This window comes from Brachycentrus maculatus, unplaced genomic scaffold (assembly GCF_059751285.1).
Source record: "Brachycentrus maculatus isolate JH-2025_06_01 unplaced genomic scaffold, ASM5975128v1 h1tg000645l, whole genome shotgun sequence".
Lineage (NCBI taxonomy): Eukaryota > Metazoa > Arthropoda > Insecta > Trichoptera > Brachycentridae > Brachycentrus > Brachycentrus maculatus.
The window spans coordinates 152,501-179,654 of record NW_028281381.1 but is presented as its reverse complement, the minus strand read 5'-3'; the positions used below and the strand labels follow the sequence as shown (position 1 = coordinate 179,654).

Below are 27,154 nucleotides of genomic sequence, written 5' to 3'. Positions count from 1 at the left end.
CTGTAGCGGGTATATATTAAGTTAAAAATATGCCGCTTTTGCTGGGATATAGTACATTTTCCAGGCATTCTGAAAACATGCACAACTGAAAATTGACGATTTTTGATTTATGACGTTCTTGAAAGGAGTGAGCGATGTATGAAGTCTCTTCTCGATATTTTTTTTCATATAGTTCAGAGATATCTAAGAGACAAAGTATCTTTTTTTTATAAATGGAGAGAATGTGGAGGTCTCACAAGGTATTCACAAAGTTTACGATCTATCATTATTTGGTTTGCGATATCACTTTGTTACATTGATACACTGTGTTTCATTCGACATTCTCTTTATCTTTTAATATCCATGTCTTTGGTTTCAGAAATTTCTGTATATTCATATGACAAGCGTCTGTTTTTGTCTTAAACTATGTACTTTATTTAATCTTTTTATTCGTTGATTTGACTTTAACTTTGTGGAATAAAATGATGATTTTATATTAAAAATAAACATTTTAATAAAACTTTTCGATTAGTAATCTTATAAACTCATATTTAACCATTTCAAAACTGATATTATAATATGTTTATATTTAAAATGGTAAATTTTGCTAACGATTTCTCTTGAAGGTAAAATTGAAGATATGTTTTGAAAGAGTTTGATACATTCAATCTTTTGTTAATAAACTCAATTCCTAATATATAATCATTGTGTACTACCGCTCATTTTTCTCTTCCACAATGTTTTTTGTATTATTTATTATTATTTTCTTAAAATATATTATTAGTCACATATTACAAAACCAGACTACGAGTCTCTTGTCCCTTTACTGTAGTGTTATAAACTCTGGGTCTTAATTTCCTGAATGTTTTTATACATCAAATTTTTTATTAAGCCTCCACTCTTTTACGACTGCTTTTAGAAAATATAACATTAGCTACTCAAGAATCTAAAATTTATTAAAAAATTATTTAAAATAATTTTTTTATGATAAAAAAATTGGAATTTTATTTTACTTTTACTCTACCCGTTTTGAAATGAATTTTTTCAAACAAATACAAATATGTAGTTACCGAATAATGATGGCTACTTGACTATATTTACGTGATAACGTGAAGTGGAAACCATCAGTAAATTGTCTCATCTTTATTCAGAGACGATAAAATAAAACTAAACCCTAGACATTTGTATGAAAGTCGCCATATGCAGAGAACCGCAATCTCCCATGAAATACCCAATTTTCTACCACTGCTTAGGTACCGCAATTTATGATCTAAACTATTTTTCTCGCTTTATTCCGCCATTTAACATTTTCATATTCGGAATTTATTCCAATGGTGGTTTTTATTGGCTCGTTATGCTAATGTCTCCCCCTCTACGGGCCGGCGGGTAGCCAATAAAAAGCCTCCGACAGCTGGAAATGTAAACAATATTCGCAAACAATACGATTACATAGAAAATATGATGGAATCCTCTTGCTTAGTAAGTAAAATAATAATTTGAACAGTGCGGAAGTAAAATTTTATGCTTTCATATAATTTGTAAATATATTTTATTCATCGACAAACCTAAGGGCTGGATTTTGCGGTCTTACTGTGAATAGAATGAAGCTTTTCATGACATTTAAAATACTTCACATGATTTCACAATTCAGCTTGAATAATTTACAGAATAGAATTACGCTTTTTCACAACTTTTAAAACATTTTACATAAAGTTTCGATCCAGGCAGTATAATTTATAAAATAGAAATAAGCTTTTTTATAGCTTTAAAAATATTTTTCACGAGTTCATTATCTGTGGAGGATAATGTAAAAATACAAAAAAAAATGGATATGAGACGTAATTGTGTAGGTAAGTACCTAGATGGATAATTTTATTCTTTCCGTAGCGTAGGAGGGTCCATTAATGAGGTTTTTTGTTTCTTGCTTAGTTTCTAAGTAAGACATACAGTAAAGAATAAAACAAAATGATTTTATTCTCTTGTATTGTGGAAAAAGAGAATGAATCATAAAATCAAATAAACGATTAAGATGACGCTATATCAATTCATTTCTTGAATGTGTTCTAGTCAGGAGTCGAAATAATTGGAAGGTATGTGAAAAGAGATGCATGAATGTGGAAGGGGCAAAGATTGTTTAAAAATACAGATTGGTGTGGCGTTCTATTCTCTCTGCCTACTCTTGTTAGTTTGTTTTTATTTCAATTAAATTGAATTTCAAATAAATTGAATTCACCTAATCATGCGTATGGAACTATATTCAATCAACGCAATGTTACTTAAATGTTAATTCAATGAAGATAAAGTGCTATATCAGAGTATGTAGGTACTAATTTAGGGTTTAATTCAATAAAAAGTGAGAAAAAAAGCACTGTAATCTCAGGTTATTTGTTGCTACGGTAGGAATTATTTTATTTATCTATTTTAAAATTAAAACGCCTCTACAGTTTCCATAGCAGGTACATTTTTTTAAAATCCACACATATGTACGAGTTGGTATAAAAAAATAAATAAAACACTTACTAAGATAAAAGTACCTACATGTTTTGTAGTTTTATAAAATAAACAATAAAAAAAATATTAATGGAAAGTAAAAATAAAATCAGAAAATAAACAGATTATAAGTACAAAATTTTAAGACCCAGTATCCCCTGGGAATCAAACCCAGGACCTATACTAGGGTAGTAAAATGTGCTGACCACTACTCTATGGAGGGATTAATTCCCTTCACATATAAAAAATAAACTTTGGTCACTTGCTATTACCAGTCTGTTTTTTAATCGTTTGCAAAATATTCCTGGAAGTAGCCAATATACATTTATTGTGTGCATTTTTTATTTTTAATTATATTAATTTATATATCACCAGATCAATAACACGTCCATTAATTATTTGAGTATTTCTTAAATAATTTTCCAATTAAGGTATTCATTCCTGAGAAATTGAAATATTTGAATATATCAGAATATTTCCTTTTGACGCCCGAATGAGATTTAGTTTTTATTATTGGACGATTTCTCGAGCCTTCCGGGGAAATAAATAATGAAAGGAAAGATCAAGAAAGCGTAGATCGCCAGATGAGACTCGGTCCTTTGATGGGATAAAGTATCACTCTGCAGGTAAATTGGGGAAGTCTTACGTCATCAATAAGAAAATTCAAATGTAAAATCAGAAGTATAATCTCATTTCTAAAAGTGTTTTAGTATAAACTACGTCTAATTAAAGCCGATCAAAATAAATTAGCAAAATCTTTTGAATCATGATTCAATTAGAGAGTTAATTATATCGTTTTTACCATTCATATCAATTCCGAATACCTGTTTTAAATAATCAAATGAGAGAGAATGAGTAAACGTTATTTACTTACGATTTATATCTAAACATTACCTTGAATATTCATTTAAAGTATTGAATTTAATTACTGTAAGACCTTGCTATTATAATTAATGTTGATTTATCGAAACACGTTTTTAAACTTTAAAAATAAAATAACAAAAAAATGATGTTATTTTATAACGCGGTTATGAATAGTATAAAACGTTGAATATACACTGATATTATTTTTTGTATCATTTCTTAATTCTTATTTATCACGATTTTACACATGTGAATCAGAAAAATTAAATTTACCGCAATATATAATATGTAACGCATTCGACATTTTGTCCTCTGGTTATAAATACTATGGATTTATTTGAAATAGTGCAGTATTTTACTAACTTGGCCACAAAATTAAATTTAAGCATAATATTTATAACATTTTGGGTGTGTTGAAATCCCTATTTACAGTCCTAAGTTCCACCATTTGGGAACTATTATTACATTTTAACATCTCAACATTGATGAAGAAGAATATACAATTCAGGGTATGTTATTAATCATAGATACTGCCATGGTATCAAATACACCATGTAGATCCAAAGTCCTTTATAAAGTCCTTAAATATGAAAACTATTTTTAATAGAACTTTAAAATATATTATTAAGGTAGAAACGAAAATAAACACGTCATTCACCCACGTTTTGCGTGATTGCATGACTCATTGCAAATAAAAAAAATAATACACAATTCCACAACATTTTGGTTGTGTATAAATCCTTGTTAACAAATCTGGGTTTGTCCACATAGGAGTTATTTTTAAATTGATGCTTAAATCATAGATGCTGCCGCAAACTCAAACATTAAGCGACATGAGATTTACGATGTATGTATGAGTTCCAAAAATTTAAGTAGCGTGGTAGTCAATCATGGGTTGAGTGGTGAATGCTATACCTGTATAAATTAATTACTCAAATCAGCCTATAACGGGTCGCATGTCCTGTAAACACCAAGACTTCCATTTTCTTCTTCACATTTGTTAAGATATCGAATTGTATGATCATAATATAATAAATTTATATTTATTTATCTATATATGTATTTCAATGCAAATGTATTTAAAAAAAATATATATACATATATTTTTTTTTCTTACCTTTAACTCCCACCCACCCACCCACACACACACACCCACCCACACACCCACACACACACACACACACACACACACACACACACACACACACACACACACACACACACACACACACACACACACACACACACACAGACACCACCCTCTCTTCTCTTAATGTTCAACAGTCAGTATTCATAACATAAATGTGGAATTATTTAATTGGCTTTCATTGTCACTGTAACTATTTTTTAATATTTTCTATTTATAAACAAGCTGTATAATTCTCAAACAAATAATATAAATATATTAAATTCATTTTGCCACATGCAGTCAAGCATTTTCAGGATCTGATTATTTTTCTTTCCAGATGATTCCTGGTGTCTGCACCTGAAGGAAATAAGGATCCCCAGTCATGTGCTGAAAGGAAATATTACCAGACTAGAGTGCAGGTACGCGCTGGACCCTGGGGAAACCCTTTACTCCGTCAAGTGGTACAAGGATGGAGACGAGTTCTTCAGATTCGTCCCCCGAGACGAGCCGCCGGTTCAAGCCTTCTCTCTCCTTGGAGTGGATATAATGGTGAGAAAGATATTCTGATAAAATAATTATTTATCTAACCTCTTTACCCCTCACAATACTAGTAAATAATTAAGTGATATAAAAAATATTAAAGCTCAGAAAATCCTATATTTTATTAAAGCTTTAAGTCCATTGTTTTAAACAAGGGTATCTAGAGATCGCCTTCGTATTTGGTGGAGACCAATTGCCGTTTATTTGATGCTTGTTTCGTTCCTATTTTCTATGAGACATGTTACTTTACAAGGGCCAAGAGTAGCCATATACTCGACTTATAATAAATGCCAGATAATAGTTTTAGGCGTGTGGTGGTTTGATTCGTAACGTGGGATGAGGAAATAGAAGTTTTTTAAATATGGTTACCAAACACTTAAAAGAACCCTTGTAAGGCAGACAACGATATCATTATGATATTATATACCGTTAAGAATCAATATATATATATATATATATATATATATATATATATATATATATATATATATATATATATATATATATATATATTTAATATTTGGATATATCAACGTAAATGAAGAAAAATATGGAAATGGAAATCTGAGTGATAAAAGGCATTTTTAACTGTCATTGGCTTGTTAACATTATCACTTTATTACCCTGTGTAACATTCACCGTTCTACCCATGATCGATAACCAAACTGCTTAAATTTCGTTGAAAGTTATATTTATGCATAGTTTAAATAAGTATTTTTTTGTAAGCCGAAAATTCCGTCATTAAAAAATATTTTTATAAATCACTCCTAAGTAGGGCAAGAAAATATTGTCGACATTTTCTTGGACTTTGTTTTGCAATGGACCCATCGAGATACGAAAAAAACCTGAACCAGACACGCAGCGGATCGAGGAGAGACTCCGCACTTCACTTAACAAAAACCAAGATGTTTTTTTTGTAGAGGCACTGCCCACTACCCACCCCTGGGGGTTGCTCCCAACTGGGGTGGACACTGACGTGACTAGCCTATCGAGTGACTCGTCCTTTCTAGTATTCAGGTATCACTGGTCTCGTTGCAGCTAGGGAATTACTTCTATCAGAATAACTCACCTGGTATTCAGAAAATTCACTTTGCCAAATAAACCAATTTTTTAAGGGTTACCTACAATTCGTTATTTGGATTTATGGTACAGATTTAATCTACACCAAAAATATTATTTTCAAACCTTAAATACGAAATTTATTTCATTTTACAGCTCAAAATTTTTAATTTTAGAAATTGTAGAAATACAACATTTGCGAACGAAAAATTTGACACTAAAATAATTTCAAAAAATATATATAAATGATCAATCAACGTATCATGATAGTGTGAATTTAAAAATATTCAATTATGAACTCAAATTCCCAATAAAAATAAATAAATTATTACTTTTCGAAATTATATTTATTAAAAAAAAAACATTTTTAATACCTTCGTCTTATTTTTCTCTAAAACTAATTCGTTAACAGCATTTTTGTTTCCATTTCAACATTTTTTTCAAAACATAATTTGCTTTATTGTTTAGATTACTCTACAAAATTTAACATTTACATTTTAAATATATGTACGCTTGGATAGAATAATTTATTTCACGTAAAATAAATTTGTGAATATGTGAATTAGGTTTTAAATGTCACTTCAGATGAAATTATTTTTCGGCATAGAGTTACATCATTAACCCTTAATTAAATCGTGTCTAAATAAACGACAATGCCATTCATTGAAATATTTGTTAGTCCTGATGTTGCTCTACTATAGAAAAGAAAATTGGCATTAATTGATACGGACGTAAGGTAATTAATGTAGGCCAACGTTACAATTTTCCATCCCAGGGTAATAAAATAAAATGAAAGAATATCCAAGTACATATATTTTCTGGATAAAATGCCAGCTTTTAATTGAAATGATTGAAAATCACTCTGGATAAATTGCTGAATCTATAAAATAGAATTAGTGAAAACCAATTTAGATTTTTATTGAATTTTATTCTGAAATTGGGTGGCGTTTAATGCTGCCATTTTTAACGGATGTTGTGTTTTTTAGGTCGAAAACTGCACAGAAAATTCAGTGACCCTAGCTCCATTGACCCTCGCATCATCAGGAAGATACCGATGTGAAGTGTCGGGAGAAGCACCTCTCTTTCAAACTGTATCTGATCACAGAGACCTCACTGTTGTTCGTAAGTAAAAAATATTTCTTTAACAAATAATTATGTTGATAAAACATTGTATATACAACATTTTGAGTGTGTCCAAATACTGTTTCACAAAATCTGGATTATCTCCAATTACAGGAGTTACTTTTAAATTATTTTTTGACATCTCATTAAAGATGAAGAAGAATATGGAAGTCTGGGCATTTACTAGATACTAGTTAATGCCCAGACTTCTTCTTCTTCTCTAGTAAATGCAGAGAAATTCACTAGAGACATCTATTGGTGAGATGAAAATCATCTCACCGATAGATGTCTCTAGTGAAGTTCTAGTGATTCAATAACAATGTTTCAAAATTGGTTCATATATATATAGAATTTCTAAGAATTTGAGTAGTGTAGTTGTCTATAATGGGTAGAATTGGTGAATGCTACACGTATGTAAAGTGATCACTTAAACCAGCCTATGACGGTCACCAGCCCCGTAAATGCTCAGACTTCCATATTCTTCTTCATCTTTGATGAGATGTCAAAAAATAATATAAAACATTGTAGTGCAGTGTCTGGTGACCAGTATTACTTTTATAGTGTATAGTTATGAGAACTTCAGACACTAGTTTTGTCATTGCATAAATTGGCTTATGGGGTGAAATAAGTCAGTAGATGATTATGGAGTCAGCCGTATTACTGGATAAAGCCTATAGTTTTTATCGAGTCCATTTTGTTTTTACGCACGCCATGGTAATTTTTTTGTGATGAGTATTCTCTCGTTAATACCTACGGTCTTTTTCTTTTATGTACTATAAAAAGACCGAACAACAGTTTTTTTTTAATATTGATTTGGTGTTTTTATTATGTCAAAGCGACAATGTCCTTAATAGTGTACAATATTTTGTTACGATAAAAAAATACTACAAGTCTTTTATCGAATTTCTCCCCATGGTTTTTATAACTCCAAGTAGCACTTAAGATTTTAAGGGTTTCCCTCAGCCAAAGAGGTATTTAGCTGATAAGCCGTGGTGATTGACGCTTTCAGTACTTAACTGCACTACCACAAACTCCTCAGCTGGATAGCTAGTTATTTCACCACGGGTAATTACATAACACCACCCAGATTACTATCGCTGTATCCGAGGTATAATAGTTATCCTTATTGTACCGCGGGAGGAACAACAAAAGGCTTTCGCCAAAACCGCTGTCCCGACATCAATCTCCACCGCGCTGCTGTTATACCAGCGAAGTCGTAACTTTCTAAACGTACTAAAATGAATCTATACAAACGTATGAATTGTACCTATACACCCAAAGCTAGATTATACGAATCCAGTCTTCATATTCCGAGCGCAAAGTTCTGAAATTTTAAATTATCTTTGGTAATTTGGTTTGCCTCGAGGAAGGACATCCTACAAGGCATACGGCAAATGCTAGCCTTCTCGAGATTATTGTAAAGTAGCGGAACGTGTTTCGTTAGAGTGAGATCTCCATTCGCAAACAGCGTGCGTGTTTCGACATTTTTCATAGCGAAATTTGTGTGTTTTCTCTTTAGTAATATCTCTAAAAGTTGCTTCACCATATTTCTCGTGATTTCTTTGTAGCACAACAAAGCTAAGAAATGTTTCTTTCATTTAAAATAACGATGATAAATAACAAGTTTGCCAAAGCGTAAATGAATAAAGAAAAAACACTCGTGTTCTTTATAACTATTTGCTTTGAGCATTGGATGACTCTGAACCTACAAGCAATTTGTTGGGCTCTTGTTAGTATTATTCTGACATTTATTAATTCTTTTCTTACTGTTCCTGTAAAAATACAGGTAAAAAGTATTTTTGTCTGATATATAACAATGTTTTATGTAGCTTTTCATGGTGATATTTTGTTTTTGGATGATACATTTGAAACTCGTATTTATTTTACAGTTTCAAAGTCCAATAAATTTACAACCAGAACGCCGTTAGTTAAAAATATACTGAATAATTGTAATTACATTTTTTTACTCAAATAAATATTTGAAGTTTGTGAGAAATAAGCAAGACTGGTAAAATACTCGTAAATGTTTATTTGAAACTATCTGTACCCAGCCATGGATTTCTATGGTTCAGTCTGGTTAAATAGAAAAAAGGCAAAAAAAACAAACATTCCTTAATATGATATGTTTAGTTTTACAATGCTTGTCAAAATACAATATTTTACCAGCTGTCAAGAAACACGCTGTTCTCACTTAGCGATGATTATTATTATGTGTATTGCAGTTGTATTCAACGCTATAATTGAAGTTAAAAAAACTGTTGGAAGAAACTCGTTTTTATCTATCACATATAAAACAAGAATGTATTTTAATGCGAAGATGTGTGGAAATTTCAAAGCAAGAGAGAATGACTTTAGGAGATTTAAGATTTAAGATTTAAGATTTAAAACGAAAGGTAAAAATATTAGCGTTGTCAAATTCAACGTTACGTCGAAATTTTAAAACAAGCGATTTTGAACAATGAAATATTAAAAAAATTCTCAAGCTGATTTTAAAATAAAGGTAATTTGAAATTTTTTTATTATTATTTATTGATTTGATATTTCAAACGTTTTTCATACTGATGAAACTAAAAAATGAAAAAAAAATATGTAGACAAATTATTTCTTATTTAAATTTTAAAACTCATCATTGACTTTAATCCACACACTTAATCATATAAAAGGTACTCTTTTCAATGAATGTAGTATAAATTAAATCGTAATTAATATATTCTTTTATTTATTTCATGTGGTCACAATGTTTTTTTTACAATTTTAATTAATTTCCTAACAATCTTAAAATTTAAAACGCAGTTTTCTCCAAAAAAACCTTAGTTCTTGTGCTGGGAGAGAGACTTACACTTGTTTTACAATTTACAGTTTATTTTTATTGAACTTTTTTTTTCTTTCTTAGATTAACATTAATAAAATTCATTTCGTCTATAGGAATGTTGTTGAAGTATTTAGTTCCCAAATATTTAAAGTTGTGATTGAATTGTTTGGTAATGCATTTTGGTATTGTAGAGTCATGTTTATATCGCAAAGATAAGCTTTTATTCAGATTTAAGTAATTTTCACCCTTAAAGAGTAGGAAAATAACGTTTTTTTTTAAAGTTTTTTATTTTTGGGACCTTGAATATTGAAAATAATTTTGTTCGATAGGTTTTTTTTCTTCTTTAACTACTTTAATAATGGTTCTCTGAACTGTTTTTATAGGGATCAAGGCGTTGTTGTGAGTCCTCCCCCCATCCAACAATACCATAATATAGTAATGAGTAAACAATGGCATTGTAAACTCTTTTTAAGTTTTTTAAGCCTAATAAATAAATATATATATATATATATATATATATATATATATATATATATATATATATATATATATATATATATATATATATATATATATATATATATATATATATATATATATATATATATATATATATATATATATATATATATATATATATATATATATATATATATATATATATATATATATATATATATATATATATATATATATATATATATATATATATATATATATATATATATATATATATATATATATATATATATATATATATATACAGTGGGTGGCCAAATTATTAGGGACACTTGTCCTTTTTTGTAATTTTCAAGTTTAAATGAATTTTTATGATCAAATAAATTTGTTCTAATTAAAAAATATTATTTATTTTTTTTGCTTGTATCATAATTATTGTTTTGAAGACGTAGCAATGCTGCAAAATATCAAAGAAGTAAGTTTTTTTCTCATTTTAGTGTTAATTAGTGAAAAATGGTGTTGGTGTGAGCTCAGTTAATATTTTTTTACACCATTTTTCTGTATGTTTTTTGAGTCCAAGACTATTAAAAATTAAGTAATGTTTAATAATTTATTAGTTTTGCTAATTTAATAAGTAAATTTCAATTAATTTTTAATTAAAATTCTATTTAGTTTGAATTGAACCTTGATATTCTAAATTTAAGTATGGGCAAGTCTTTAGACATATCTCCAAGAAAATGTAGGGAAGTACCAACCTAACTACTTCATTCCACATATTCCTAAAGAGAGATAGCAGCACTCACAGGTATTTCAAAGTCCGGAGTCAACCGGATAAAAAGAAAAATTTATAAAAATCCACCTCTAGAAGCAGCCCGCGTCTGAAAAAGTGGCAGAAAAACGATCACCACTCCGCGTGGTCACTGTAAAATCAGGAACATCTATTTCCAAAATCGTAAAACGTGTGTTGATTGTCCACTACGTTGATAAACGATGTAGGAATCAACGCCTCCAAAATGACAGTTTGGAGACGGTTAGTTGAAGTAAATCTAATTGGTCGACGTCCAACCAAAAAACTACGCCTGACTGAGGCCATGAAGAAAAAACGATTCTTATGAGCCAGAACACTCCGGAATATGACTGTTTCGGACTAGAATCGAGAATTTATGACTTATATTTGTATAATAAAATAAGAAGAAAATAAAAATACACATTTTTGCAATCATGGTAATACTTTATAGGTCTGCTTCTAAGACGAGTCAACATTTAAAATTTTGGTGGGAAAAACTTAATTCGTCCGACGGGGCCCAGGAGAAAAATTCCACCCGGACTGCCTGGTAAAGAAGGCTAAAAACACCCTGTTAGCATAATGTTGTGGTCCATGATCTCATTTAAAGGTATGGGACGCCTCCATATCATGGAGGGACCATGAGGCAAGACCAGTACCAGCGAGTACTGAAAAGTCGGCTCCAGCCGAAGCTAAGGAATGGTTCCCTGGTGATAAAGAGTATGTGTTTATGCATGAACAAGTACTGTGTCATAAAACCAGGAGTGTTACCGCATTCCTGGCTGAAAAAAACGTCTGTTGAGTATGTGTTTTGCCTTGCCCGGGCAATTTGCTGGATATGAACCCCATTGAAAACATTTGGAGGCTAACGAAACGGGAAATTGCTAAAAAAGTCATCACCACCAAGCGGTTACTGAAAGAAACTCTTATCAGAGTATGGCATGGTAACCCTAATCTTCGGCACAATACAAAAATCTGCATAGAAAGCATGCCCCGACGTTTGGAAGTTGTAATCGCAGCATAGGGTGTTATTACTAAATATTAAGGTTTTTTCTGAAATTTTTGAATAATCGCTTTTTATGATAAAAATAAATTACTTTTATTAAATGTATGATTACATTGTTTCTAAATTCTTAATAAAGCACCCCAATCAATAAAAAATATAATTAAAAAACCTAATTATTTGCTCATTAAATTCATTTGATCATGAAAATTACAGGAAATTCGAAGTGTCCCTAATAATTTGGCCACCCACTGTATATATATATATATATATATATATATATATATATATATATATATATATATATATATATATATATATATATATATATATATATATATATATATATATATATATATATATATATATATATATATATATATATATATATATATATATATATATATATATATATATATATATATATATATATATATATATATATATGTTGTATGTTGTAAATAAATTATCTGGTCAAATTATAAGCTTAATAATAAAAATGAAAATGGTATTTTCTGGCGTTTCTCACATACTAATCTCACATCTCACATACTAATATAAGAGTTTCTGCTTAATAAAAAGCTTCTTTACATCTCACCAATAGATGTCTCTAGTGAAGTTCTAGTGATTCATGAACAAGGTACCTAAATTGGTTCATATATATAGAACTTCCAAGAATTTGAGTAGTGTGGTTGTCAATAATGGGTAGAATTGGTAAATGTTACACGTGTGTAAAGTGATCACTTAAACCAGCCTATGACGGTCGTAAGCCCCGTAAATGCCCAGACTTCCATATTCTTCTTCATCTTTGATGAGATGTCAAAAAATAATATATATATATATATATATATATATATATATATATATATATATATATATATATATATATATATATATATATATATATATATATATATATATATATATATATATATATATATATATATATATATATATATATATATATATATATATATTTATATATATATATATATATATATATTATAAATATATATATATATATATATATATATATATATATTATATAAGAATATACATTTTCCTATTATTATTAAGTCCATTTATCTGAGTATGGAATTTTAAATTCTATTGATATACATCAAAAGTATTATTTTACTTCGTCAACAACGAACCTGGGACAACATACAATATATTGGAACGCGTTTACCATCGAATTATTTAAAAACAACAAAAAATAATGGAAAAATATGTATATATGCCAATGTATAACAAATAGTCCTGTATAATAATATGAGTTCATTCGTTTGTATGACATATATAACGAAACAGAGCTCAAACGAGTAGAGATTATTCAATAACTCTTTAAAAAATGCTTTTGATTTCGTTTACATGGTTAACAGGCAGAAAAATACCCTCAAGGGATCGAAAAAATATACGTTAGGGTAAAATACTTTCTCTTCTGTAGACAAATATTCAGATGTATCCAAACCAACATTTTTGAATATCGACAGAATATGTTTAATTTTATATAAATTTACAAAAATTTCGGATATCACTAACTAAATACGAATCAAAGATGTGTTAATTCATGTTAAGTCATCCGTTTTAAGTAATTCTTTTAGCAAAATCTAAACTGGCAATGCACATCCTGGTTCCAGCCCAATCGTAAGTTAGCAAAAGAAGGATGAAATTAGACTGAATGCAGTCAATATGCAATATCTCTCAGTCGAAAGTGCTGCAAAATGATGTATGATAGATATTCGAATGGCGATATAAGGAAATAATGCAAGGCTGAGATAAGCATTAATGATAAAATTAAGAAATATGTGATGAGATGGTTTTGGAATGTGAATCGAATGATCAGCGAGCATATATGAGAAAATGCATGAATGTGGAAGAGGCCCTTTCAGATCACCTTTCTTTCGTGTATTTAACGATCAAGATAACATTGCTACGCACCATCGGGTACAGACAAAGGTTACAAAAATGTATAAATGATATATTTATATATTTATTTTTCTTTTGAATATAAATATACACATATGACTGATAATAAATATTAATGTAAACTATAAAGAACACCAATTTTGCAACACAATCGGTGATATTAATTACCAAACTCTTACATTGAAGACCTTGCGGCTAAGGGGGTGTCATTTGGAGCTTTAAACGGGCAGATTTCTTTTAATGCGGTGGCCTATTTAGCTGCTCAATGGGCGGGAAGCATGGGAAAGTGTGCAGATGGTCCTCGCGCTACCCGCCATAAGGCCATCGGATTAAAGGCGGAAACATTTGGTGGAAAGCCTTGCGGAATACGTTTATAGCGATATCTCCACTGTTTGAGCAAGAGCTCAACGCGAAATGCACACTTTAACACTTTGATCATTTATCAAGATGTTCGTGTTGCTAAATTTTCATATCCTGACAGAAAAACCTCAAAAATGTCCCGGGATTATGAAAAAATCCAGTATTCATGTTTTCATAACGCCTTGGTACGCTTCCATAGTTTGTTTGCCAGATGGAAATGACACGATTGTTTGTTTGCATTGTTTTGTTACGAAATATTTTTGCCTTGCAAATTATGTGATGTTTTTCATTTTGATATAAAACCTGCCAGATATTCTCGGTAAAGGTAAATTGTCATTCGTAAACGGTCAATTGTTGTCAACGTCAAAAATTGATTTTACTTATTGCGTCGGCATTTCCGTTGCAATGCTTTAAATGGTTTATAATGAAATTTATTCATAATATAGTTTCACTAAAATTATTGGTACATACATACCTACTCGTACGTAAAAAAGGTTAAATATATAATTTTTTTTCAAATAAATACTACTTGTTTCGGAAAAGTAGTCTCATTGACAGGAGAATCAAGACTTAAAGAACGTTTAAATTCAATTATTAGCTTCCCAAAATAGAGCAATATTAAAAATACTTCTGTGTCTATAAATAACTGCCTTTAGTAAAATTTATTGAAATTTGTGACAAAGATGGCAAGACAAAATCACCTTTATTTTTAAATTAAAAATAAGTGAGAAATTGAAGAATATTTAGAGTTTTACTTAGTGTTTATTAATTTATTCCTTTAAGTATTAACTTTAAATTATTTTAAATATATCGCCGTTTTCAAAAAGTCGATTTTCTGTCTTTTTTTAGTTTATTTAATTGACATCAAAATTGATATTCGACTTTAATTCAGTACGGAAAATGTTCTTTTCTTTATTGTTCATTTTAGTAAGTAAATGTGCACGACTCAAAATAAATACATATTATTAAATATATTTTAAAGTGATATTTGAAATTGTCTTACGGATTTTTTTTAAAAAATAGAATAGTTTAATTGCTTGTAAGAAATCGCGTTGTAAGTTTGTATATTCATGCTGACAAATTTATTGTCAATATTAACGTACAGTTACACAGTTTAATAAAATACGAGTAATGTTTTTTTTTATGGCAAATCAAACAACAAATATGCACCGCTTGACCATTTTTTAAAAATAACAATCATCGTCTTGTTCTCATTAATACAAGCAACAGTAGCAAGTGTATTAGTAAAAACGATTTGTTAAGTTTATTTTCCTTTTTTTTGTAAGAGTGGATCTAAAAAAACCCAATCTGGTATGGTCGACTTCCAAGTATGGTAGAAATCTTTCATAAAAAATATCTCGAAGATTACGACCGCTTTTTATCTGAAAATACGCACACAGAATTCGTTATACCAACGTTAGACCAATATTATCAGCACAATATTAAAGTCAGTATTATGTGATTCCATCTGATTTAAATGATACACTTAATAATTAATAAAATTCTTCAGAGAAATTGACATTTTTTATAACTTTATAAATTTATAAATTTATATTTTTTATAAATTTATATAAATATATACAAGAATAAACCCATAATTAACAATATGACGATGACTAAAGACTCTCTCCTATTGTCTATGTTCCCACTGATAAGAAATAAAAATTTAAAATTCAAAAATAAAATAAAATAAGAAACAGCTCCAACCCCCCCTTCAACCTTCAACATTCCAAGAACCCAGCTCTAAATTTTGGAATAAGCTTCATATACGGTGTTTGAAAATGATGCAGAATGCATCGCAACCGTGTCACATTACATTTTAAGAAAAAATGGTGTTTACTTAGTAAATCTTAAATTAAGAACAATTCTAGATCACTTGTCATATAGTTTCTGATAATGTGCCTCCCGATTATACAATATCATATCTCTTAAGAGGAATCGAAAGCACGTATTAGAAGGTATGGTGTGAATTTATTAATCCGTACGTAATACGTCCCGAGAATTATAATTCAAAGTGTGTTTCCGAACCCGGAACTTTGGACGAACGGAAGACAGGGACGTGTTCATTGATTTGTAGCAGGTGCAACGAGCGACGCGGAAAACAAAGTTTTAAAAGCAATTTTCTGCTCCATATTGAGAAAATACATTGTCGTATCTCGTCGTTTTGCGAATGATCCTCTTTGTTTATTGAGAAACGATTATCTTTAAATAATTTGGATTTGAGACAGACATACTTCTTATTACATTTATTTTTTGAGGTATAATCACATATCGGACCCTCTCCACGTCAAGGGTACTTAGTTTTTTTTTAAATATTGTTTTGTGATAAGTATAACATTTTATAGACTGAAAACTGCTGCAGTTAAAAACTTAATAATAAGCATTCGGAGTATATTGCAGTCTTCCGTGTTATTTATCTACTCATATTGTCTATCGTAATTCATTTAAACTACCTAAACACGAAATGCGACACCTTTTCATATGTAATTTTACCCGCCCTTGGTCGGAAATATTATCAAAGTTAAATTAAAAAACTGTTACATAAATTTCTTATAAATTAAAAGCAGTTTTCTTCTCACTTTGATACATTGGACTTGTAGCACTCTTGATGTAGGGATGCTATATATCTTTAAATGGCTCGTACAACTTACATCATCTTTTTATATATTGTCTTTTTTAAACTTTATATTTTCTGTAATTATTCCTTTTATATTAATTATATCGTTTAAAGAGTTTTATTTATAAAGTTTATAAAACTGTTTTTTTATGTCTGATATTGAAAAAATCTCCTATTAACAAAAAAAATAAAAATAAAAAACAAAGACTCAAATGTAAGAAACGTGTTCTTAAATGTTTTTATGTGATCGAAATTTATTAAGGAAATGCTATAAATATTTTAATTCGTCATAATACTATTGTCAAAGGATTGGAATGATTTAAAATGATATTATTCATGTACTCTATTTCTGCTTTACTCTTATAAACTCTTATATTTTACACTACGTACAGAGACATTTAATTTAAAATTTAAAATCTAAGCGATGTTCAAAGACGTGTTAATTAATTTTTAAGATTAACAATTTTCCCTCTTTTAAAAATTAAAAATTATATTTTCCTTACGGACGTCCCTTGTCACTTGTTTTACAAAAATAAAATAAGAATTCAACTTCATTCGTAAAAGCTGAATATCAAGAAACTAGTATTGGACCTTTTCCGTGAAAATACGCAAAAAGAATTCAATTAGGTATTTTCTGTCTCTATTTTCCTATATTATGTTTCTTACCAAAATGAAACCGAAATATCATTATCCAAACCAAAAATTTGATGTTCTTATTTGAAAAGGTCATGTTAACAATTTGTATTTAATCTCAATAACGTCCTTTCATTAATATAAAAAGGACTACTGCCTACTTAGAGTTAATACGGAAACTTTAAGCGTGCAAAAACGTACTCGTATGTGTATTTATTATTTAATATGTATTTATTTTTTAAATAAAGATTTGAAAACACATGAAATATTGTAAATGAATAAAATTAAAAAAAAAACGGATCATTAATTCTTTAACTGTTCAAATTTTCATTATTTCATTCCCAGAAAGTTTTGTGACTTCGATTAAATATCATTTTTTGTTTTGAATTGTTTATCGGAACAAAGTTTGTTTGCGTTCAGTCTTCATCCTAGTGGTAGGGAGGTTTGGATTACTCCAGTACCGCAAGCAAAGTTAGCACATTTGGTTACCGTGCATGTGGCCTCCGGTTCGATTCCCTTGGGGTATAGGAAGAGCTTTATATACTATATATATATATATAAATATATATATATATATATATATATATATATATATATATATATATATATATATATATATATATATATATATATATATATATATATATATATATATATATATATATATATATATATATATATATATATATATATATATATATATATATATATATATATATATATATATATATATATATATATATATATATTTATATATATATATATATATATATACATATTTATATATATATTTATATATATATATATATATATATATATATATATATATATATATATATATATATATATATATATATATATATATATATATATATATATATATATATATATATATATATATACATATATATACATATATATGTATATATATATATATATATATATATATATATATATATATATATATATATATATATATATATATATATATATATATATATATATATATATATATATAAATATATATATGTATATATACATAAATGATCGGTATTTGTACATGAAGTTATATAAATATTAAACTTAGCTTAACAAATATCCATTGCTTAAGGGCAAAGTTCGGATATTAGAAATTGATATCTTATACTCGTATGAGTGTAGACAATATTGAATAAACACAGTTATTATGTAGAGGTGGATACCTATTTACATTAATATTATATTATCAATGTCTCCTAGGCCAGGAGTCGGTAACCTCTTGGATCAAAAAAACCAAACGTGAAAAGCAAAATGATTTAGAATTTTTTGGGGAGCCAATTTCAAATTAACAATAATTTAATAAAATTTATAGAATGTTAAAAAGAACCTGTAAGTATTTTTAAGTTAATAATTTTTTTATCAGAGATACTATTAATGTAGATTAATACATCTATCGTAGATTTATAAATCAAAAATAAAAACAGTTTTTGATAACGCCTTTTTCTACTAAAATAAACCAAATAAATATATTTTTTAAAGAATCTCTGAAACTAAAAAAATATTTTAAATTCAATTATTTATGTATTTTACTATGCACTTTTATTACAGAATTAAAATAAAGTACATATTTAAAAGTTAATTAATTTCTTTTATGTATAGAACATATTTTTTTAAATCAAAATTTCTGTAAAAAAATGTCATTTTGAATTTAACAAAGAGCCACACAAATTGTTTAAAGAGCCACATGTGGCTCGCAAGCCGCACTTTGCCGACCCCTGTCCTAGGAGCAGCGGTGAGCCTTCTACATATAATGTGTGTTGTCAGCGGCGACGCCTGAGCCTAGGCAATTGGGCGGTCACCTAGGGCGACAGCTCCAGAGGCTAGGTTTCAGGCGTCAAAACAATTCAATAAAAGAGAATCCCAAAAAATTCTGAAGAATCTTGCAAACTGAAAATGAACTGGAAATTTTTGGCGAGTTATTTTGCATAAAATTTTCACTCATGAATTACATGAAATTTTAGTAACTTTAAACATAACGAGTAAATGCACTCACGAGTGGGCATAGGCTATGAAACTTAAAAAGTTGAAGCCTGAGTAGGGTCATGATAAGCGGTGTTGCATAAGCCGTAGCTAGATTTCAGAGTCGTTAGGTAATTCGAAAAATCCCATCGACTTTTTTTCCTGAAAATCTTCTAAAAAAGTCCCGAAAACCATCTCGAATCTCAAAACCAAGATCTGTTTAAAAAATATACATTAATACATTTTATGATTTTAGAAAGACGGTGTATGTGTGTATGAATGTGAAAAAAGAAGGATGACAGCGAACTACATTCAGTCAAAATGCGTTATCTCAAACGCAGTGTAATAAATAGATGTTCAAATGGTGATATAAGGAAAGAATGCAAGGCTGAGGCATTATCGATAAAATAAAGACGGGCATGTTGAGATGGTTTGGACATGTGAATCAAATAGGTGAAGAAATGATAGCAAAACACATTTACGAGGTGAATGTGGTTGGTAATAGAAGCAAACGAAGACCGAATAAAACTAGGCATAATCATATATTTCAAACCATTGAATGTGGTCAGGTCAGGAGTCAGAATAATCGGCATTTATGTATAAGGTGATGCAAGAATATGGAATAGACAGATTAGTGTGGTGTCCTATAATCACAGCCTACCCCTGCCGAGAAGCGGCAAGATGGTTAGTTAGTAAGTTTTGTTAGTTAGAAAGGTGGGCTTATGGTTTGGATGTTTGCCTAGGTAAATATACTTGGCGGTACTGGATATCGTATGCAAAAGTAATATGGTTAGCATACAGTGGTTTTCTACTATATAAACCACCGTAGGTGTTGATATAAAATGCAGATTCTGTTGGATCTTGATAAACCAAAGCTTGACACTTCCATTTTCAGGTAGACACGGGTCAAGAGAGAGGAATAAGATTGAAAATCTTTCGCATTTTTATACAGTATGTTATTTATTATAAGAACTTAAATGACAACTCTCGACATTTTAAATGTGTTCAAATCAAAAATCTTTTTTCATATTATATTAAGTTTAACATCTCGACATAGATGAAAAAGATGTTTGAAAATTATGCGGGATGCATCGAAACACGTGTCACAGTAGATTTTAAGAAATAGTGGTATTAACTATGTAAAACATTAATTAAAAAAGAATGTAGAAGTCTAGGTATTTACAGGGTTTACAATCTGTTGGTTTAAGTGATCACTCACACACGTGTCATATTCAGCATTCTACCCATGATTGATAAGTGCCTTTTATACCACTATTCTCACCCTTATCCGCATCCAATGGTGCATAGGGCACTGGATCACATTGACGCAGTGTTATTTTGATCGTTACTTACATAAAGACAAGGCGATCACTAATGCGCTACAGGGACCAGTCCAGGGTAATATTAAATAAAGATTTGAGCATAAAATCACTAAAATATTTATTTTCACACCCCCCACCCTAGGAATCGAACCAGGGACTTTCAGCACGGCAACTGAACACGCTGACTATTACACCAAGCAGGCGGACAAAGGAGAGGCGGGTTTTTACCACTAGAATATGAATATCGAAAAATCGATTTTTTCACATAGTTTTTGGTCTCTAAACTGAAGTGGACTGAATTCTATTAAATTTTATTTTATTTTATAAAATTTCATTGAGCATTAATAACAACTTTTATTTTATTATTATTTATTTTTAAGGATTGTTTTTTATTTCCTGTGTCGTTAATAATTTTTGCGGACGTTTCGGATTCAATTCTGTGTCCATGATTGCATCTGCAGATATTAGGCAAATTGTACATTCAAGATTACTATTAAAACGGTATTGGCATCTTTAAGTTATACCTACATACTCGCATAATGATTCCGTACACGAATACTGTTGATTAAAAAAATCGGTCTCGGATAGGTTTTTTGTCGCTTCAAAGCAAGGCATCAATATTCAAATACTTTTGTAATACGAGATTCATAAAATATTCGACGAAAAATACTTTCGTATTTTGTAAATAAAGAAATTATTTATTTTATACAAACCCTATCTGTAAATAACAGTATCTGAGCACGATACTCAGCAGATGTACAATAAATTGGAAATTTACATATTTATTCGGTTCGAGTATTTTCAGTACAACTCATAAAATACAGGCGAAAGTATTATCCAGTAATACTTATACAAGATTACCTTTAAGCCACAGAAGAAAAAAGATCTTTCTTGGGATTTCCATGTTGTACCTACCCATACAAAAAAATACACCGTGTTCGTGATTTTTTATCTTACTCCGAACTGTCTACATATGTATTATAAATGTCATATAAGTATTTTTTACTAGATATTGTTTTTTTTGTATTTTGTTTTGTTTTGAAACAGCTATCAATTTGAAAATCTGCACTGCGTCACATAACATCATACAAAGTCTATAGATAGTAATTTAATATGTTCAGTCCTCGAGTGTGGAATAAAGGGAGATTGGATTCTGGAAATCAGAGATGTGAGATAAGGAAGGGGTCCGTTAGATGCTTGTACCGCTAGAAACCTTATTACCATAACTCATATTCCCTTAATAGGAGTATTGTACTACATTTCCGCTTGTGCAAAGTTTATGCCAAAAACAAAATTATTTCTGATTCGTGATGCCTTTGTGATAGTAATGAAAGGGATGGTTGGAATTATATTCCTCGTACCCGATTGCTTTCAGTTATTATACGAAGGTCGTAGTCTGATTACGAGATACGTAATTTAAAGACGAAAAGTCTTTGTAATGTTGTACATTTTACGACATACCAATTTTATTATTCGCTTCAAAGTAAAGTAAAATATCAAAATGTTGCAAATAATTTATAAACCTCGTTTTATGCTTATTCTTCTAGTGGCCGAGGTTCGATGTATCGTGGTTTTATCGAGTTTTCGAGATCCTCGAAAAAAAATTCCATGTAAAAATCCTCGAAAGAATAAAAATTGAAACGTTACCCCTGAAATCTTCACAAAACAAACGTATCTAAATAATCCGAGGGAAGTTTAGGCAAAGCCATTTTATTAACCAGTAATAAAATCCAAAGGCCAAAGTTTCTTACACGATACAGCGAAGGGCGTGATATTAACGGAGCGCTGGGGCGCGTGCTGTGGTTTGCACCATATCGCCAGCCTCATATATGAGATTTGTCTCCCAACACGTGACAGATTTACGAACAAGATGAAGATGTCCCCTGTACATTACAGCTGGGAACAATGTCTCGTAAGCCGTGTAATAGCGCCTGGACAAATTTCATATCATATTTCTCACAGAGCTTTTAAATGGAAAACGGCACACCGCGGTATATTTATTGCCACAGTTTACAAATACACTTACTATAGCTATTAATTTACTCAAATTCAAACATAAAATTTAAATGACAGATCTCTCAATCAAACATCGAGCTTTATAACCATAGCAATAATATATTTCAAATATCGTGACTTTTGAATATAAAAAAGGTATCTTATTTTATTTTATGTCGACTTTAATTAGAAATTCTCCTGACGATTTCAACGATCAAACCCAATTTAATATTTTTATTTTTTTAGACGTATGGAATCGAGCAAATATAAGTTTAAAACATATTTTCGTATGATCTGCTCTTTAATAATCTAAAAGTTTTCCTTATCTCTTTTTTTAATATTTTTCAGCTTTATAAACGAAAAAATCTTCAATCCTGAATGAATTTGTTTTACGTACAAAAATAGTGATATAACGTTATTTGACTAAAAAAGTGATAAATCAAAATATGCAAAAAATATATTTTTCCGTCTCAAAACAGGCATAACGTCACGATCTTAGTTTTTCTCTATCGGAACACTGTTAAATAAACAAATAAAGGAATATTTATTGTTCCAGATCTCCCAGAGAGTGACCCTATTATAACTGGAATACGTTCTCGGTACCATATCAACGAATTGGCTCGTTTGAATTGCACTGCCGGACCCTCTATTCCTGGAGCCACCTTGGGCTGGTTTATCAACGGAGAACCTGTGAACAATGAAGCCCTTCTGGGACCAGCACGAGATATAGAAGATGAAGATGGAATGCACACCACGGTACTGGGTCTTCAATTCAGAATTCTGGAAAGGCACTTCATCAAAGGAGATATGAAATTGAAGGTAAGAAAACCTTTACTTTTGTCCCCTTTACAAACTATTTATTACTTCAAATTTTGTTTTTATTATAATACTTATAAATCATATATAAATACATAAGTATGTATTTTAAAATAATGTATTAACGTTGGTACCATAAACCAAGTTGGAATACAAAATGCTGAACCCTCTTCTAGTGGAACGGAAGGCCTGTTGACGACAGCCAACAGTCCGGCATCTCCTAAGGAGTCAAATGTAGTTTTTCCCAGCAATTTTGAGAAATTCCTGATTGATACACACTAGTTTATCTTTTTTTTGTTCCCAACACGGATGAAACATATTCTTTGCCAGAAGAAACTAAAGTTCACTAATTGATCTTTAAACCTTGTACATAATAAGTTAGGTAAATAATTATTTTATTAAAATTAAACGCTTGAATATATTACTTTAATGAGTTTTATTTTTACTTACGACTAGTTTCGAAAACGACAGATGTTTTCATCTTCTGGTACAAATTAAAACAATTTAATTATTATTAGTTTTAATTTGTACCAAAAGATGAAAACATCTGTCATTTTCGAAACTAGTCGTAAATAAAAATAAAACTCATTAAAGTGGTACATTCAAGTGTTTAATTTTAATAAAAAATCATGTCATTCATAAATGGATAATTGAAGTGGGTAGTTCTGAAATAGATTGCATCATTCGCTCATGTCGTATTTAATAGCATATCATTAACAATTTTCTTTCACATAATTTTACAAATAAATATTGCAAATGTGCCCTCGGCACGGGAAAACTCAGTGAGAACACATCGTAATTTGTAATTATGTATGCATGTAATAAAATAAAAATATAACATAATTAATAAATTAATACTGTTTTTTAATATCGGGTTCCAATGATCTGATTTACTCTGACATGATCGTTTTCAATGCTCATATTTCCATCACCTTCAAAAGTTGGAATCTCAACTGATCCACCATCGTTTGAAAAATTTAGATTTAAAAATAGATTTAAATTCGTAACCTTTAATGGGTAAAATTTCTCGCTTCTTCGCGAATTTATTTATATTATATCACTTTGAATCTTCCGTAACATTTTTCATTAATTTGAGTTTTGTGTTTGCGTCGGATACATAATAATGGAGGAATTTTAAAATCGGAGCTGAAACAGCCGTTGGCGTTTGAAACAGAATATGAGATTTTAAAATATCGTTTAAAATGTAATTTGATCTACTATATAGGAAGTGTTTTTTTCTAATAATGAAATCGGTGTTTATAAAATTTAAAGAGGAGTGAATTCCACTAAATAATATTTTCGTAGATGAGGCTAAAGAAATATAAAAAATTAAAATAAAAAAAACAGCGAAAACTTAGTACAAATTGTGTACAAATGTATGCATTTAATTTTTTTTGTACAAAAATGTGCTTATTTAGTTTTTAACCATTGACCTCGGCTGATTCATGAAAACTACGCGAATATCATAGAAAGATGTGTGGGACTCCAGGATTCAGGATTCACAACTAAATTTCTTAGAACGGGAAACTTAGATTGTTTTTTTTTTTTCAATTACATTCGAACTGTGTATTGGGGTCTGTCTAAATAATGACAAGAAAAAAATGCGTTTTTGATAACGATAATCGGATTAAATAATTGTGTTAATTGTAATAATAATGGTATTGGTATCTCTCCTACAACAAATTCAAAATTTTTTGTGCTATCCCATAAAACTTAAAAAATGTCGATTTCGAATATGAACGAAATCTTTATATGAAATGGCTCTGAATCTGACTGCCATAAGCCATATCACTATTCTGAGTTTATATGACTTTATACATATTGCTGGATGAATGCCAAAGGGCCACAACACAAAAAATTAAACTGTTTATTCCAAAAATGGTATCTAAATCATCAACATTTTCATATTCGAAAAAGACACTTATAATTCTAGCGTAAGAAATGTCCATTTCATTTAGAATCATGGGTGTCTTCTTCGAATATTACTCTGTCCGGGAGTATAGCCGTACTTGTACGACCATACCAAACTTTCCTTGAAGAAGTATGGTCGTTCATGTACGGCCGATACAAAACAAGATTTATAACATGATTCATATCAAAACATGTTTAAAGCATGATTTATGTCAAAACTATCGATTTTTCGATAAATCATGTTTACTGGTGTAAATATTTTTCTATTCAAGAATATTTGTTGCTTACCTATAGCATCGACTATCAAAAAAAATAACTAAAAAACTCACTTTCCGGATACAGTTTTGTCAGATACCATTTTTGGAATAAAGAGTTGTTTGGCATTTAACCGGCGATATGTGGCTTAATTGACTTAAAATGTTCGCAGTGTTCCGCAACGATTGAGACGGTGTATTCCAAGAGTTACGAGGAGTGCGTGGAAGGAGAACGGCCGCAAAGAGCACCAGCAATGGAAAGCAGAGATATCACAGCACAGGCAGCTGTCAATTCCCATGCAGATAGAGTACAAGGTATGTGAACTTTGATTTGTATCTATTTACGGCAGTCGAAGGCGACGAAGGGTTAAGTCCAAAACTACATTTTTATTTGATTTGTGTATTTATCCCTAAATGACGCCTATCGTGACAAAATAGGTTGTAACATAAAACGTATGTCATTCATTTCATCCATAGGTTAAACGATTGAATAAAGAATGAAAGAAAGATCGACTGCCATTTCCGATAAACACGTTAGCAGTGTATAAGTTCTTCAAGCTAATACAAATACTGGTATGCAACCCGGGTAACGTAAACATACTGCTACTCGTATTTCCCTTTCATAACCTATCACTTCTGCAAAAAAATTATCATAGTGGAGTTATGTCATAGTTTTATCACCTTTATTCCATCGAATATTGATAAATCCAAGAATCTGGAGAACAGAACTAATCACATCGCCTTTACATAATAAATGATAAAGGTAACACCAAAATAAATAAATTATTTTCAAAAACACAGCATTCACTCAAATCCATTTTTAATGTAGTACTTAGCAAACATATGTTACTTATATGAGTATGTACATATAAAAGTTTTGATGTAAATCTGTATGTTTCGAGTTGTACATACATTTTCTTTATGTTTTTTCTCTTAATTTGGACTTGGCCCTTCTACAACCTTATATATTACTTACTCCGTTTTAAGTCATAAATAAATTTATCTAGAACTTGTCATTGACTGTGTTTGATTCACTTTTTTGTTCGTTGGTAAAATGTATTCATTCAAGTTTACAATT

At 29.7% G+C, this 27,154-nt stretch overlaps 1 protein-coding gene across 1 annotated transcript in view; it reads left to right on the top strand.

Moving 5' to 3' along the window:
- Positions 1–4,799: 4,799 nt before the first annotated feature.
- LOC148300862 (uncharacterized) overlaps positions 4,800–27,154 on the top strand; it is a gene marked incomplete at its 5' end in the record, with an annotated part of 24,814 nt that continues 2,459 nt past the window's right edge. The window contains 4 exons of the mRNA XM_088274195.1: positions 4,800–5,011; positions 7,048–7,183; positions 23,652–23,914; positions 26,250–26,391. Of these exons, the coding sequence (XP_088130321.1) occupies positions 4,800–5,011; positions 7,048–7,183; positions 23,652–23,914; positions 26,250–26,391 (753 nt within the window). The remainder of the gene's footprint in view (positions 5,012–7,047; positions 7,184–23,651; positions 23,915–26,249; positions 26,392–27,154) is intronic.